The sequence below is a fragment of the Trichechus manatus genome, unplaced genomic scaffold, assembly GCF_000243295.1.
Source record: "Trichechus manatus latirostris isolate Lorelei unplaced genomic scaffold, TriManLat1.0 scaffold00014, whole genome shotgun sequence".
NCBI classification, from domain to species: Eukaryota; Metazoa; Chordata; class Mammalia; order Sirenia; family Trichechidae; genus Trichechus; species Trichechus manatus.
In genome coordinates this window covers 11,020,431-11,037,570 of record NW_004443950.1, presented here as the reverse complement: position 1 = coordinate 11,037,570, position 17,140 = coordinate 11,020,431, and the positions used below count along the sequence as shown (strand labels likewise).

Below are 17,140 nucleotides of genomic sequence, written 5' to 3'. Positions count from 1 at the left end.
CAATTTTTCCCCTTTGAGCCACCTTCCCTACCAAAATACTCTCAAATACACACACCTCTCAAAAACTTCAGGGAATTCATTAGCTGAGACAATTTTTTTAAAAAATCAGTTTTTAACACCCATAATATTGCTAAAATTGCTGGTTTAACCTAAGAGGAAACAAAAAGAGTTCTGTTTTTTTACATGGCACAAACCACAGCTTATTTCTATTCAGAAGTATCACATTAGTAAAACAATCAAATGAAGCCAAGAACCAGCTCCTAATTTACAGCTTCAATACGCAAATATCTAATCCTTCAATTCCTATCTCAACATGTCTCTGGCTACTTGAGTGTTTAGGATTAGTGCATTATACATCAGTGGGTTAGAAGGCCTGCTTCTCATCAGTTTTTCTAGACAGTCAGAACTTTCCAAGTTTCCAATAAAAGTCAATACCCCTGGAGCCTCTTCAATGCTGTACTGAAACGTTACTATGACAGAAAAGTTTCTTTTGCCTCAGTGTGGCCCTGTTCATTCTTTCCTTAGAGGAAAATGTCTGGTGCCTGTAACAACACAATACATATATCTGCCTATCTTTACAAACATCAATGTGTAATATTATTCTGGGGTCACTGGGACAGAAGGTGGGGGGTTCAGAAAAATCAATCTCAATCCCATGGTTTAGACAAGGAAACCAAGATTCATAGAGGCGATGTAACTTTTCATCAACTCCTATCTCAATGCTGCACTAGAATGCCACTGGCAGAACTGGAACCAGAAGCCAGTCTTTAGCTACCAGTTCAAAGGAGGTTTTGTGGCACCATGCTGCCATCTTATTTCAGTCACTGTCACCTTCATCTAAACCAAATCCTGGGCATCTCTCCGCATTTTCTCCATACTCTTTAATGGAACCTATTTGACTCTGCAAGAAAATACCAGCTAGCATATACCACAGTCACATCATCAAACTTAGAGGTGAAACCTGCTCAATCACCCTAGTGAAACATATAAGCTTGAAAAAACCAAATAAGCTTTCTTCTGGGAGGAAAACAGAGTGGCTCTATTAACCTCTCCGACGAGTAATTCATTCATTCATTTAGTCACATATTCACGGAGAACTTACTATACGCAAACCAAACCCAAGCCCACTGCCATCAAGTTGATTCTAACTCATAGTGACTCTGTAGGACAGAGGAGAACTGCCCCATAGGGCTTCCAAGGCTGTAAATCTTCACAGAAGCAGACTGCCGTATCTTTCTCCCACAAAGCAGCTGATGGGTTCAAACTGCCAACCTTTTGATTAGCAGCTGAGCTCTTAACCACTGCACCACCAGACTTCCTCACTATATGCTAGGGTCTGGGGAAATGAGTGGTGATCAAGTCAGATAAACTTCCTGTTCTTATGGAACTTACTTTACATTCCAGCAGTAAAGAGATAAACCAGTAAACAAATAATGAAGATTTTCAGGTAGTGGTAAGTGGTATTTTTTAAAAAATGATATTATAGACAGCAATGAGGATGGGTGCAATTTTAGATGGGGTGCTTGAGGAAGGCCTTTATGAGGAAGGGAGATTTGAGCTGAGACCTGAGTGCTATGAAATGTCAGCCTCATAAGATCTGAGGGCAGAGCATTCTAGGCCAAAGACACAGCAAATACCAAGGTGTTGAGATGGATTTACAAGCTTGGTGTGAAAGAGGAACAGAAAGAAGGCAAGCAGCCTGGAGTACAGTGAACACGGGGAAGAACTACAAGATGCAACAGGAGGTAGGCTGGCCTAAAACACGCATAGCCTTGTACAACCTACTAAAGAATGTAGACTTTGGTATAAATGCAATGTGAAGCCATTAGAGTATTTCAAATAGGAAAGTGACATGATCTTGTGTATGTTTTTAAAAGTTCCCTTTGAGTGCTGTCTGGAAAATGGATTGTCAGGGATGAGAGCAGAAGCGGAGACCAATTAGATGGTCACAGCAGTCCAGAGGAGAGGCGATGGTGGCTAGGACTACCACCAGTAGAGACAGTGAGAAGCGGATAGATTTGGAGTACATTTTAGAGGTTGAGTTAAAAGAACTTGATGATGGACTGGATATGGGGTTTTGGGGGGTGGGGTAAAGAGGAATTGAGGATGAATCCTAGGTTTCTGGACTCGGCACCTGGGGGTACAGCAGTAGCAGGTTCTGTGATTGAGAAAACAAGAAAGATTTTGGGGGAGAGCAGAGTGATAAGGGTGGGGGTGGTCTGGCATGGAATTGAGAATTCTGATTCAGCCAAGTTACATTTGGAATGCCTATTAGACATTCAAGTGGATGCCAAAAAGGCAATCTTGAGTCAAAGTAAAGTCATTTTTGTTGCTTTCTCTGCACCTCCTATGGGGACAGACCACCCTGTACCTGGAGGGAAGGTCACTAAAGATGCAAAAAAGTTGCTAAACATTTCCTTTTAAAGCTCAGAAGCCAATTTCTCCCCTGGATGAGGTTTATTTCATCACCCATCTGTCTCAAAGTCTAATTCTACAAGGTAAGAATATTTTGGTACCCATTATTAGGATTTATACCTTTAGTTAATCCTAAAGGATCTGGACTTCTGATTGCAACAGTCTGTTGCATGAAACATAACTTTCAGAAATCACTGCAGTTATTCAGAGTCGCAGGAATATTAATGCTGAAAGGGAACTTACAGATCACCAGGGAGAAGACCCTCATTTTACTTATGAGAAAATTAAAATCCACAGACAGTGAGAAAACTGACACTTCACAAATTTCTCCCAAACTACAAAGGATATTCTGTATTCCTTCAGTTCTTTCAGTTCTTCTTCTCTTCGTTGCTTTTCTATTAGCTCCTGCTGCCGAGAAACCTCATCAAGGAAGTTGGTTTCATCTTCATCTAAGCCTCTTACCATGTTTTCTGAGGAAATAATTAAGCAAAGAACACGTAGCAGACTAAAGAGAAAATATAATCAAATAAGATTTTTTCCTTTCCTGTGTTTAATAAACAGCAGATCCTTCAGGGGATTAGAAGAAAGAAGTGGTAAATACCATGCCTTTTGGATATATAACACAGCATAAAATCGAGGCATTTCTTCCCATTACTAGATATTAGAATAGAATTAAAATGGGTATCTTGAGCTTTAAGCAAAAATGTTCAATGTGGTCTAGAAGGCAGAAGGCTGTCTCTTTTTTGCCAAATGAGCATCTGGGGACTAGATAATCAAGACAATTCCATAGCTAGTTAGAAAAAGGGTTGCATGAGGCAAAAGTGCACCAAAAAGGTCCTGTAGAGTCCCTCGGACTCTATTTTCTGAGGCTTACTGAATTTGAACTGCTCTTCATACTCCTGCTGCTTCCTGTCTTTCTGTTCCTGTAGCCTTTCATATAGAGACCGAGGGTCATAAACCTCCTCTGGACATTCTGAAAGGAAGAAGGGAGAGAGAAAGAGAGACAGGGAGAAAAAAAAAGATACATACTTTAGAATTTTCATACTATTTTGGAATTACAAAGGGTTCTAAAGACAAAGTCAAGTCTTCTCTGCATGATTTGTGAGCAAGGATAACGCAAAAATAGTACAAAGTCCACCGCTTTCCTTTGGACGTCCGAGAGAGGCCAGCAGTTCTCAAAGTCAACTATCAGTGTGTCAGTAGGGCCCATTGCCTGAGGAGGTAATTGGATGAAGGGCCAGCCAAACCTCTCCATAAGCATTCTCAGTTGTTCAGACACTGGATCTCACACTGACAATCCACATAACTTACACATGTGTAGATGGACTAGCCTAGCAGAAACTCCTGGGAGCAGTGTGGTAGAACAGAAAAGGCAAGGGTGAGACTATCCTGGTTCTGCTCCCAGCTACGGAGGCCTTATATAGATTACTTTACCCCTCTCAGTCTGAGTTCCTCAACTCGAAAGTGAGGATGTTCACTCCTACTTTGCAGGATTGCTGTGAAGATTAACAATCATTATGTTAAATGCCAAACTCTAAGCCTATATACCTTTTGGATCCTCAGGTTTTCGAACTTTCTCCCATTCTTCTTGCCTCCTTTTACGCCGTTCATCTAGTTCTGCCTCAGACACAAACTTCTTTTTGATAACAAGGTTACCATCATCCCCTCCATCCATAATGGAACAACTGGTCTACAGAAAAGAAAAGAAAAAAACTTCAAGTGAGAACTGCAATTAAAATTCTGAAAAGAAACAAGAAAATTTAGTTCTGTGTCACTCAGCAACAGATCACCTCAAAATTCTCTCCCAAACAGGAAGGGAAGAAATTCTCAAATAGTTTAATTTATAGGTCATTGGTAAAAGCACACAATTATATTTTTATAGTACAACAGGTAGCTTTATAAACATCTGTATTAACCAAAGTCAGTAAGAGACGACCTGGAATAATTCTCATTACATGGTGTTCCGCAGCAAATTTCACATTGCAGGTATTTCTCTGTCCCTCTAATCTAGAAAAAATTGGCTTCCTGGGCACCCCATCCTTTTCCCAGCTCTCATTCTCCTTTATTTCTGTAATATCTGATACTGTTCCTTCTTGAAATTCCTGTCTCAGGGGCACTGCACTTGCTCTTACTTCCAAGTAGATTCAGAATAGAGAAACTCAGGTGCTCACGGAGCCTTAGAGATCAAGTCCAGTCTGTACGGCAGGTAAGAGATATGCCTTGAGGCACACACATTATGAAAGGAGAAAGTGAGACTAAACGAGCCCAGATCTCTCAACTTCCAATTCAACGTTCTTTCCACTATACCAACTCCTCCTTCGTCACTTTACCTTTCTCCCTGAAAACTCCACGTCTGTGCATCTTAACATTCTACAATCCTTCTCTTTGCCACTCCCACAATGACCTGCATATCTTGATGCAGAAGATTCCCAAATTCCAAATCTATATACTTCCACCTGAACCTCTCTTCAGAGGAAAGGAGAAAGAAGAAAAGCATATATTACTCCTTATAAACTGAACTTATTTCTGCTTTTCTTAGCTGGGTTTTTTTTTTTTTTTCCTTTTGAAGACCTGTGAAATTAACCCTCTACTCAGACATGTTATGTGTTATTCACAACACTACATCCTAACAAGGAAGCACATATTTTGCACTGTTAGCACACGAACCCATTGCCTATTCCTAGATTATCCCTAATAATAACAATAGTAAGTCTTCATTGCTACTACAAAAATAGCTAACATTGAGCTCTTACCATGAGCTAAATACTTTATGTATATTATTTCATTTACACCTATATTGGCCCTGTGAGAGATGTTATCTTTTTACAAATGAAGAAGTTGAGGCCTAGAGAAATTAGGTCACTTGTCCAAGGTGATACAGTGGTTAACGGTAGAACAGAGACTCAAATCCAAGCCTAACATGAAAATTCATACTCTTAGCCATACTTCACCATACCCCTCCCTGGAAACCACTAAATCTTGGTTGAAAACAAGGACACATCAATTTCAGCTTTCTTTCTACACCAAATTCCGGTGCTGAGTGTTCATGTAACATTTTTATTTAATACAGAAATGGAAGCTCAGGAAATAAATACAAATATTCAGACAAAGAGAAGAGTCTCAGCCTAAATCCTACTGTTGCTGAGGTTTAGTTAAATGTAAAAACAAGAAGACAATTTTGAAAGCTACTAGAAAGAAAACTAAATCAACTGACAGGAGCTGCTACTCCCTCCTAAAGCCCACAACCTGGAAACTTCCAATTTAGCATCACTCAGTGTCTCCAGCCAGAGGCCCATCACAGAAACACAACCGTTCAGTCTCTATAACCATGCCAAAAATTCCTCAAGTTCTGCGGAATGATCTCTTATGAAATAAGAGCCAACATTTTCCTAAATGTCCCTAGCAGAGAAAATGTGAACTATGTAGGGATGGGAATGACATACTGGATGCTCGCTTCCCCTTTCTTATTCTCTATTAACTGTAGCTCTCCTTTCTCACCCTACATTAGCCATCTGGTTTCTTCTCCTCTTCCCTATTCCCATACACATCCAGGAAATGGTCATCTAGCCCATATTTAAAAGGTTCAAGATGGACTACTGCAATCCTTCCCCAGGCAGCCAACTCCCTCTTTGAGCAGATAAGACTGTTAGGATAATTCTTCCTTAAAATGAGTTGAAATCTGTCTCCCTATAAATTCCACAAATGGGTTCAATCCAGTAGGTCTGCACAAAAGGAGCCAAATCCTTTGTGCAAGATGATAACGCCTCAGTTGTTTTAAGACAACACCCATGTTCCTCCTAATTTGTTGCTTTTCTGGGCCAAACATCCATAGCTCCTTTAATCTTAAAAGATGGTGAAAAATAAGTGTCTCAGAGCTGTGAATTTATGAGATTACATATGATTTAAACTTGGGAATAAATATTAGGGGATGGCAATGCTACTGGCAGGTCATTAAATGCATCTCTTCACTCTCATTAAAAATACAAATAATATATAAATAATAATACTGAAAACTTCCAATAAGCCAAAATATGTACAACCTAGAATTTTACACATTTCCATCTAAACAAGAATTCAGTGACTCCAAGATTTATTCTTGTACCTCAAAATTGAGAACGTAAAATCACTTCATTTTCATGGCCTGTTGAGGTTTTTGAAAAAGAAAGATTAATCTTTTTTTAACCTTAACAAAGGTCCCTGAAATTCAAGGGACTTATTCCTGAAAACCCTCTAAGATTCATGTAAATAATGCTTTGAATTTGAAATGGAAACTCTAGAGGAACACGAATCTTCCCAACATTTAACTGCAAAATAGAATTTCAAATTCTCATGGACTCTACAGACTTTCTGGAGCCATGGGTGCTGGATGAACCCCTGAAACTATTGCCCTGACGTAATCTTTCAAGCTTAAACCAAAAATAACCCCTGAAGTCTTCTTAAAACCAAACAACAGTTTAGCTTAACTAGTAAAAAATGTCTGCCTTCGCATTATGCTTTAAGAACTATATATGGGATCAAACAACAGCAACTCACAAGATCAGATGGGAACCTTAGGGGGCAGTGAGTTTATATTAATGAGGGAGGAACAACTCAGAAAAGGAGGGTGAGAATGGTTACACAACTCCAAGAATGTAATCAATGTCACTGGACTGTACATACAGAAATTGTTGAACTGGTATATGTTTTGCTGTGTATATTCTCAACAACAACAAACAAGAATCTTCCTATTTATCAATCACTTTTGGGAAAAGATAAATTTATGAGATTCCAAGGAATTTTTATTTTCCTTTTTATCAGTATTTTTCTATTAAGTGCTAGAATTCAACTTCTACCCAAATAGGTTTAGTCTGTGTTATTGTCATCTTTCACACACAGGGACAAAATCAAGAATCATAGTTGGTTAGCGAAAATAAGAAATAAAGTAGAAACACATTTAAAAAAGACAATGGCTTTAGAATCTGACAGAGAAGCTCAACTCATCAGCTCTCAAGGGTTGGGTTCCTGAAGTCACACAGGCAAAACTAACAAACAACTAAAACTACAGTCAGCTCTGTAAAGCCAATATCATAATTCTGACATCCTCTTGATCCCAAAATGAATAAACCAAGCTAGATGGCCACACATAATGAATTTCTGTGAGTTTAAAAGGGATACAACTAAAACAATGACTGTTTTACTCATTTCTTTCTTCAATTTGCATTTTCTTCTGCAGGTCCTCATTCCCTGGTACTTCAACTATTGTTGCTCCTGCCTCGTCTCCACAGCCACCAGTAGCCCTCTGGCTAATTAATTTGGTCATCCTTCCATCTTAGTAGAGGTCAAAGATAGGAACAGAAAATCTTCATCAACAAGTGGTCATACTCCTGAGGACTCTGGTATTAAGAGTATTTCTTTTCTAGAAATATTCAAGTCTTTTCAGGATTCAAAACTTCACTGTCAAAAAATACTGCCAATAAATAAACTTAACTTCTGACTGAAACCTTTCAGTACAACCAAATTCAACCAATATACAACAAGCGCCTTCTGATGTAGTCTCCTCATCAAGAGGTAATGATAAAGTACAGCTAATGATAAAGACTGCAGACTGAAATCAAGAGACCTCGCTTCTAAACCTGGTTCTGCCACCTACCAGTCCTGTGGCCTTGGGCGAGCCCCTTAATTCCTTTGGGCCTTGGTTTCATCATCCACAGATTACACTTATCAATGAGAATTACAACAGCACTTCACAACATCAAGCTTTTGCAAGCATAAGCAAAATAATTCACATGAAGCACTTAGCACAGTGAGTTGTTGCTACTGTTGATTTTGACTCATAATGACCCCATGTGACAGAGTAGACTGCCCCATACGGTTTCCTAGGCTGTCTTTAAGGGAGCAGATCACCAGGTCTTTCTCCCCTGGAGCCACTGGTGGGTTTGAACTGCCAACCTTTCAGCTGGCAGCCTATGGCTTAATCATTGTGCCGCTAGGGCTCCGCACAGTCGGTAGCACATGCTTAAAAATGCTTTGAAAGGTTTGCCATTCCTACAAAACACTATGCTAAGCCCTGGACAGAGTATAGGAGTGAGAGAGAAAAACTGTCTGCACTCAGGGAGTGGGGAAGAAATAAATCAGTGATATAAACAACTACGACATTATAAGAGGGAAAGGGATCGTATCACACTGAAAGAAATTAGGAAAAACTTATATTCAGTGTGGTTCTTTATTTTACTGTTTTACTTTATTAGTCTTTCAATTTAAATAGATTCAGCATTGTGCTGAACTCTGTATGTGTAGCACTAGGCTAAACTCTATAGGGTATATAAAAGAAAATCTTTGAGAGTTAGTACTCTTGTACTAGTTTATAGCAGACAATAATATATATAACTGCAGTGCAACGAATTACTTAATATGGCCCTTCTAGCCACGGTCTTTGTGATTCACACAGTGATTAAGTGGGACTATGCAAATAAGGTATACGGAACCTGTGATGGTTAGGGTCACGTGTCAACTTGGCTAGGCCATGATTCCCAATATTGTATGGTTGTCCTCCATTTTGTGATCTGATGTGATTATCCTAATTATCCTCCATTTTATGTTGTAAATCCTAACCTCTATACGTTAATGAGGTGGGATTAGTGTGGGGTGTATCCTGAGTCACAGCTTTGCAGGAGGGTATGACTCAAGTCCCACCCTTACTCAAGAATGCCCTTTCCTGGGGTGTGGCCAAGGTATACATGTGGGTGCTCTGGGGCTCCCTCTCTCTGCACCTGGATCCTGCATCATTGTCTGACCTCCAGTTCTTGGGACTTGAGCCAGCTGATTCACGAGCTTCCAAAGCCTTGTGAGCTAGCAGTTTGTTGTCTGGCCTGCTGATTTGGGTTTGTTGGCCCTGGCAGCCACATGAGTCAGGAGAAGCCTATGTCTGACCCATAAATTTAGGACTTGCCAGCCTCCACAACAGCATGAGCCATTTCCTTGATGGTTCGTGAGTACAGTGAGAGGTTGCAGCGAATTATGGAACCCAAGGTCAGGAGAGAGCGCGCTGAAGGGAGGAGGAGTAGTTGATGTTAGAGATGATGAAGTGGTACAGCAGTTTGGAAAAGTTGGACACTTGGGACATCTTTAACCTCCACCTCATAAGAACCAGCTTTGCTCTGATCTTTATAAAAGAAATTATTCATTTAATAACTAATTACCAAAGTGAATAGCAAAGGTAAGAGGCGGTGATGAAAGGGCACAAAATATGAATAAATCCAGTTTCCCAGGTTGAAACCCTGGGCATTTACCTAGACTTCTTTTTCTTCACTTCCTTACATCCTATCAGTCACCAAGCTCTGTTGTTTCAACCTCATAATTACCTCTTTAAATCCATCCTCTGCTTTTTTTTTTTTTAGGGAAGGGTCCCTTCCTTTCTAACCCCTTCTTTTCAGAGCTTCATCTTACCTGGACTACTACAATAGCACTTGATTAATCACCCTGTTTCTACTCTAGACCCCTTTCAATTCATCCTCCGCAATATCAGCAGAGTGCTCTTTCTAAAAGGCAAACCTAATACTTATACTGTATCTCCTCAAAATGTTTCAATGACTCCCTCCTATCTCTACTACAGAGAACAGGGTTTCTCAACCTCAGTACTATCGAAATTTTGAGCCCGGTAATTCTTTGTTGTAGGCTGTCCTGTGTATTGCAGGATATTTAGCAGCATCCCTGGCCAGTAGCATCCACCCCACTATCCCAAGTCATGAATATAAAAAATATCTCCAGACACTGTCAAATGTCCCCTGGGGAATAAAATCTCCTTCAGTTGAGAACCGCTGCTCTAAAGTCCATTTTCATTAGCATGGCCCTCCATGACCCTGTCTCATTTTTCCCCTATCCTTCCAACTTCACTCTGCATAATCTCTCCATGCATACTGTTTGAAAGCCATAATGAACTACTCATAATTCACTATCTCATCTCTTTATGCACAGCTTTGCCCAGGCTGTTCCCTCTGCCAGGAATGCCCTTGCTTTCCTTTTACCCCATGCAAACACTATTCCACCTGTCCAGACTCAGGTTAAAGATCTTCTCGTTCCCAAGTCCTCCTAGTTAACATGTATTCCCTTCATCTACATTCCCACTACAGCCTTTCATAACTCTGGACAACACTTAATCATTGACTTATTATTTACGACTGCTCCAACAGCTCTTTGTATCCACACTGCTTATTAGCACAGTGTCTGGCATTTATTACCAAAATCAAACGAAACCCGTTGTCATCCAGTCAATTCTAACTCATAGCAGCCCTATAGGACAGAACAGAACTGCCCCATAGAGTTTCCAAGGAGTGCCTGGTTATATTCCAACTGCTGACCTTTTGGTTAGCAGCTGCAGCTCTTAACCACTACGTCACCAGGGTTTCCTTGGCATATATTAGGTATATAATAAATACTTACCATGAGGAAGTATTTATTTGAAGAATTTGAGCAGAGAGGAATGGCTTCATAGAAATATTCCTAGGTAATGTCCAATGCAAGTTATAGAGAATGCTAGCTATTGTTTTATTCACTTAGCCAGCTATTAAACAAGTATTTGCTAAAGCTTCTGTATCGCATGAAGAGTTTCATTCAAACATCACAATTTGTGTAGTGGGAAACAAAGGACCAAAAATTAAATCACATTACTATATTATATAATTGATGTCATCTTTCATCAATAACTCTTGCTACTTTCCTTTAATTTCAGCTCATTAAAAATGCCCACTTTTGCTGAAAAATAAGTATTTCCTGCACAAAGCATTTTTCTTTAAACAGTCCAACATTCATTGTGTTGGCTGCTTATTTTGCAATTGGGAGGTGATGAGCACCTGCAACTTATTTAGTTACATCCTTCTGGAAGCAGACAAAGCCAAAAAATTAAATTGTGTTTACTTCTAATTCCTACTGCCTAGCTAAATTTTCACAAGTTGCTTCTTTTTTCCCTTTGTTTGCTAGAATAATTAAAAATAAAACAGAACACACACACACACACAAAAAGCCCAGAGGTATAAGGATCTATCAAGATCCATGTAGGAAAGAAGATTTACATTGGGAACGCTTATCTTGTCCTTACTGTGTTTAATTGTAGAAAGAGTAAATGCTGGCAACATTCCTTTACATACAGTTTTTATTTTTGTTTTCTTCAAAGTGACTCAAGTTTAACTACAAAACTAAACATTACATTATTTAGAAGGAATATTTAAGTTCTTCAAACAAAGGATTCATGGAAAACTAAAATCACACCAAAATAATTTTGTACAAACTTAAGAGTTTCAACCCAGCACAAAGAAAGAACATAATTTTCAAATTTGCTACAGTCAAGAAAACAAAGTTCTTATATTTCAAACCAAAGCAACTGTTAAACACTGCACTACTGTGTTTGTTCTGGAGACTGCGGTATTTAATTTCCAGGTTGGTGGGACAAAATTGGCTCACTGTCTTTCTTACATAGCATGCTACATAAGTTTTAAAATACGAATCTTACACTGTTGCCCCCAAAATAACTGCAATCCCTGAAAAACTATTCCATTAGCTATTGCCATGACACAAGTTAATGAGTTACGGTTTCCTACGGAATTGAATTTTGTGATGGCACACTACTTACTAAGTGTTTACACCACTAGCCACCATATACTCCTAATTCTAAAATTAGACAGATTGTACATGTAAAAACATATCAGGGGGAATCAGATCTCTGTGTTACGGTGTTATACGGCTTCACTTTGGGTACCAAAAACAATAGCCCAATATACTTTCCTTTTGTCAGTAAAAGGCACTCCTCTTCCAATGTTTTTAACCTGATGTTCAAGTCACATGAGATTTCAAAATGCAGGACAGCAACTTAGAGGAATCTGCTATCTGGCAAACTCAACTATATTCCAAATAAAGACTGCTTTCTGGCCAGAAGGCACTTCTACCAAGATACAGTAATTTAGATCAAGTTGACTTTTCCTAGAATACAAGACTTCTTCAGAGGATGACAGTCACTAACAGAGAATACTCTGTCAGCATTTTTCCAGAACTAATCACATACTAACCCACAAATTCAAGAAGCCTAATGGAGTCCATGGAGCACTGGTGGCACAGTGGTTAAGGGAGTGGCTGCTATTCAAAAGGTCAGCTGTTCAAATCCACAAGCCACTCCTTAGAAACCCTATGGGGCAGTTCTACTCTGTCCTATAGGGTCACTATGACTTGGAATCGACTCGATGGCAACAGGTTTGTTTCTCTTTTGTTTGTTTGTTTTCAATGGAGTCCCTGGATGGTGCAAATGGTTAAGTGCTCAACTACTTGCCCAGAGGTTGGCAGTTCAAACCCAACCTAAGGCACGTCAGAAGACAGGCCTGGCAATATACTTGTGAAAGTTCACAACCTTGAAAACCCTATGGAGTACAGTTCTACTCTGACACATGGGGCTGTCATGAGTTGGAATCACTTCATTGCAATTAACAAGAATACCAAATTGAATAAAAAGAAATTCATGCCTAGATATACCGTAATGAAAATGCAGAAAATCAAAGACAAAAAAAAAAAAAAAACTTAAAAACACATTCTACAGTAAGTAAGGAGTTAAACAGATCCTATTTAAGAATGAAGACAAAGTATGTTCAAAAGGCAGTCAATCATGAGAACACACTGAAATTATTTAATTCACCAGAGGCTATGGCTGAACCATGCTCTTAAATTACTTCATTTACCAGATACTTGGTTCTCAATTTCTGAAGGAGCAATTTGACCCTAACCAAACACCAAGATTCTTGGAAGGTGAAAGTGACAGTTGCTAACCACTTAAATGATCTTGACATAATTCTTCCTTTCTTACAACTATGAAGAATTTCCCCACAGGGTAAAGGCGTCAAGACTTCAGTTGAGAAAGATAATCAGGCAGCCTCTGCTTTCTGACCCTTACAAATTATTAACAGCTCATCTCAGGCTCTATTTGAAAGCCTTTACAAGGTGCCTTCAACTCAGCTGATCTCCCTCTATCAAAAGGAGTCTATATGCTCATACTTCACGGATTTCAGAAGCAGCGCTCTCCAAGCCATTTTACAACGTCCCTGTTAACACATTAATTAATCAAAAAGCTGAAGAGTCAACAAATCTTACCACATAGCTGGTACACAAGGGGTCATTGGGAATTCTGACCACCAGTTCCGAACCTGGCTTCCTGGGGTTCCACTCCAGACCTACTCAGTCATAATATCTGAGAGTGGGGTCCAAGAATCTGCATTTAAGAGCTGCAGATGACCGTTTTCAACTAAAATTTGAAGAACCACTTTTATGAACGACTAGGTCTCCCCTTTTCCCAGTGAGGACTGACATTCACGTTGGCCACCAACTGACAGGGGGCCTCAAACAAGACGCTCCAACTCTCGGCCTTAGTTTCCTCATCGGCAAAACGGGCACGCTGCTTTGTTTTCTACTAGAAGAAAATGCACTTTGCACAGCAACTGGCACATGGTACAAAATAAACGTGTTTCCCACCCTGCACGTACATTCTGTGATTCAACCATTTCTAACCAGGCGTCCCCACATCTCCAGAGTACCCTGGAGCGGTTCCAAGCCATCGGGAGCAAAGCCCGCTCCCTACTGGTGACTGAATGGCCCCATCTAGCAGAAAAGGTGGAGGGGAGCCGCAAGTGGCCCAAAATCCCGGACCCATCTTAAAGGGTCGGGAAGCCTCCCTACACAAGCCTTCTCAGACGCCTTCTCAGGCTGGACCCAGCAGGCCCCCGGCCTCGGGGACTCAGGACAAGGGGCGAGTGAGCGGACTGAAGGGCACCGGCCTGGTGCTAATCCTAACCTCAGCCGCAGCACCCCATCTCCTCAGCGAAGAAACTAGAGCTCAGATTTAGTTGCCTGCACGGGGCCCAGGCCACACTCACCTACCCGCAGGCGGGAGGCGAGACTCTCACCTCAGCGGCGCCCACCCTAAACCTCCACTGCAAAAGCCAATCGCTCTTTAAAAAAAAAAAGAAGAAAACAGAAAATAGCCTTTGCTTTTGTATTTCTTTTGACCCTTCCGGGCTTCCTGTTCCTCACCGCCGCAGCAAAGTTCCGCCCCGCTTCCGGCAGCGTAGCCCAATCCGCAGCTCTCTTCCGCCCCCCGGAGACCGATGAAAATCCTGTGCCCCCGAAAAGAGCCGGAGAGACTTGATTGGGCCATTCACACTTCGGCAAGAGGATTGGCCAACTCACGCCTGGGGGTCGAGCAGGGCCGTGTGATCACGTGACTCAATCCCTGAAAGATTATTGGCTCTCGTGGAGAGGGTTAGCCACCGAGGAAGGGGCGTTTCCTAGGGGACTGAGGGAGGGCCGGGGTGGTGCGAAGTGGGGGTGGGCCCAACGCGTAATGGCAGCGCCGTGGCCTCGCGTCCATCTTTACCGCTCTCTCGGACCTGTCACAAAGGAGCCGCGCCGCCGCCGCCCCCTCCCTCCGGTGGGCCCAGGAGCTGGAGAAAGTCAGTGCCGCAGCCCGGCCGCGCTGCTCCGGGAAGACCCTGGGGACGCGGAGCGGGGGGGATGTCCGAGGGCTGGGGACGTTCGTGAGGGACGGGAACAGCCGGCGAAGCCTGGGGCGGGGAGACCGGACTGGGGCTAGGGGAGGCTCCGGGAAGGAGCCTGGGAGGAGGTGGCTTTGGGCAGAGCCTGGGAAACAGCCCGGAGGTTCTCCGCCGAGGCCCGCGCTGAGGGCACCTGAAGAGGTTTCTTCAAAAGGGTGTTCCCCCTCTGGGGGGTCTTGACTGGAGGAGGTTCTTGGGGGTCGCTGTTCTGAGGAGGCCGAGGCTAAAGGGGCCCAGGTGAGAGGCAGGTAGCTTCTGGGGAGACTCCTGGGACTGAGGGGTGCCCGGGGCGGAAGAGGTAGATGGGAGGACGCTTTGGGAGGGTTCCCTTTTGTGGAGTTTGTGGTTTATAGGAGATAGATCTCCGCAGGGAGACGTGGAAATGGCTTGGGGTCTAGAGACACCTCAGAAAGAGGGGCAAGGGGCGGGAGCCGGAGCTAGGGGATTCTTCTACTCCGGAAGCTCGAGCTAAAAATTGGGTAAGGGCCTTGGGGAGGGGGATTTCCGGGAGCTTCTGGGAAGTAGAGCCTCCTTCTCCCCTGCGCCCCATAGGAAAGCCCGGGTGGGAGGGTGGCAGGAATGGTAAAGGTCTTTCCCTCTCTCTGGAGACCGACCAAGTGTCCCAGACGGAAGATTCAGCTGCTTCTGGGCTTAGTGCGGGGACCCACCCCACCAGCACCCTCTGCATGATTTGGATTAGACAAATCCTGCCTGTTGCCTCAGTTTCCTTGTCTTTGATGGGGGAGACACGCAGAGATGGTCCGCTCAGACTCTGAGATCCTATCCTGGACAGTGGTGTAGCTGTCTGAGGCTGCTGCCCCTGAAGTGTTGTACTTTGAACTTTTAAGGGTTGAAAGTGCCTATTATTGACTGAGTAGAGTCCTGCTGTTTTCCAGGGCCCTCATCTACCATTTGCTGTCCGTATACAAGTGACTTAATCGCAGTCTCATTGGGTCTCTTGTGTAAAGTATGCAGTGTGTGAAAATATGAACTACAGGCTGTGTGGAAGTAAGGTATTGTGATTCCACCACCAAATGGGTTGCTGTTGAGGAATAAAAGTGAAGGCACTTTCTTAACTGTAAAGCAGTATGTAGATGTAATAGAATAGTAGTACAGTTGTTATTTATCACCTATGGAGTACTGGGGAGCCATACTGTACTGAAAGCTTCAAAGTTTGCAGCTTGTTAGGCTATATTATAATCTAAACCCATGATTTCAGCCTTTGTTTAGATGGGGGTGGAGGGATTTCCAGTTCCCAGAGTTTTAATTTACTTTGAACGTCTGATGGTGCTGGCAGGAGTTGGAACTATAATAAATCTTTTCCTTCAGTAAGTGTTTCCCTGACGGCTGAAATTTTCCTCGAACTAATTTGATCTCAATATTGTAAACCATATCCCTTTTTTCGAATATATTCATGGTCTTTGGATGGCTACAGTTAGTGGTTATCATGCTTCCTTCCTCAGTTGTGATTTTGTGAATGAGACCACCTTTTTTTCTCAATGAGTATCATGCCTTGCTGTGGTAGCCCTATACTATAGATTATAAGGACATTGGCAATCACTTTTCAATTTCTTTTCCACAGTGATTCTCTTTACTTTGTTTTTCTGCCTCATGCAGAGTTTGCATTTCCTGGGATGACATCTTTTTTTCTTTTTTAATTGTGCTTTAAGTGAAAGTTTACAATTCAAGTTAGTTTCTTATACAAAAATTTACACACACATGGCTATGTGACCCTAGTTGCTCTCCCTGTACTATGACAGCACACTCCTCCTTTCCACCCCAGACTTCCCCGTGTCCACTCAACCAGCTCCTGACCCTCTCTGCCTTCTCATATCGCCTCTGGACAGAAGCTGTCCATTTAGTCTCATGTATCTACTTGAGCACACTCTTCACGAGTATCATTTTATGTCCCATAGTCTGGGATGACATCTTGCTTTGTGGATCCCTCAATGAGGTTACAAGACACTTGTTTCCATATGTGACATTCCCTTAATGTTTGGTTAGTGGCATTTGTTAGGGCTGGCTTTCCAAATATTGGGTAATTTATTTGGTGATTTTTTTTTTTAAATAGTTGTTTTTTTAACAAAGAACTGACCTGCATATATTGTTTTTCTAATGTTATATTCCATGGATCTTTAAAAAACAAAAATCATTGGGGTAAT

The 17,140-nt window shown here is 41.8% G+C and overlaps 2 protein-coding genes across 3 annotated transcripts in view; one reads left to right on the top strand and one right to left on the bottom strand.

Moving 5' to 3' along the window:
• The window catches only part of PSME3IP1 (proteasome activator subunit 3 interacting protein 1), a 45,474-nt gene extending 31,026 nt beyond the window's left edge, over positions 1–14,448 (bottom strand). Inside the window, exons 1-4 of the mRNA XM_004371673.2 lie at positions 14,301–14,448; positions 3,964–4,105; positions 3,290–3,388; positions 2,730–2,885 (exon numbers count right to left, since the gene is read on the bottom strand). Coding sequence (XP_004371730.1) covers positions 2,730–2,885; positions 3,290–3,388; positions 3,964–4,090 — 382 coding nt within the window. The 5' untranslated portion in view covers positions 4,091–4,105; positions 14,301–14,448. The remainder of the gene's footprint in view (positions 1–2,729; positions 2,886–3,289; positions 3,389–3,963; positions 4,106–14,300) is intronic.
• A 310-nt stretch (positions 14,449–14,758) lies between these two features.
• RSPRY1 (ring finger and SPRY domain containing 1) overlaps positions 14,759–17,140 on the top strand; it is a 14,938-nt gene continuing 12,556 nt past the window's right edge. Inside the window, exon 1 of one of the 2 annotated variants that reach the window (XM_023726873.1) lies at positions 14,759–14,876. The gene's annotated coding sequence lies outside the window, so the exon portion shown is untranslated. Of the gene's footprint in view, positions 14,877–15,543; positions 15,992–17,140 lie in introns of those variants that run through there. The other variant, XM_023726874.1, reaches the window with a different exon arrangement.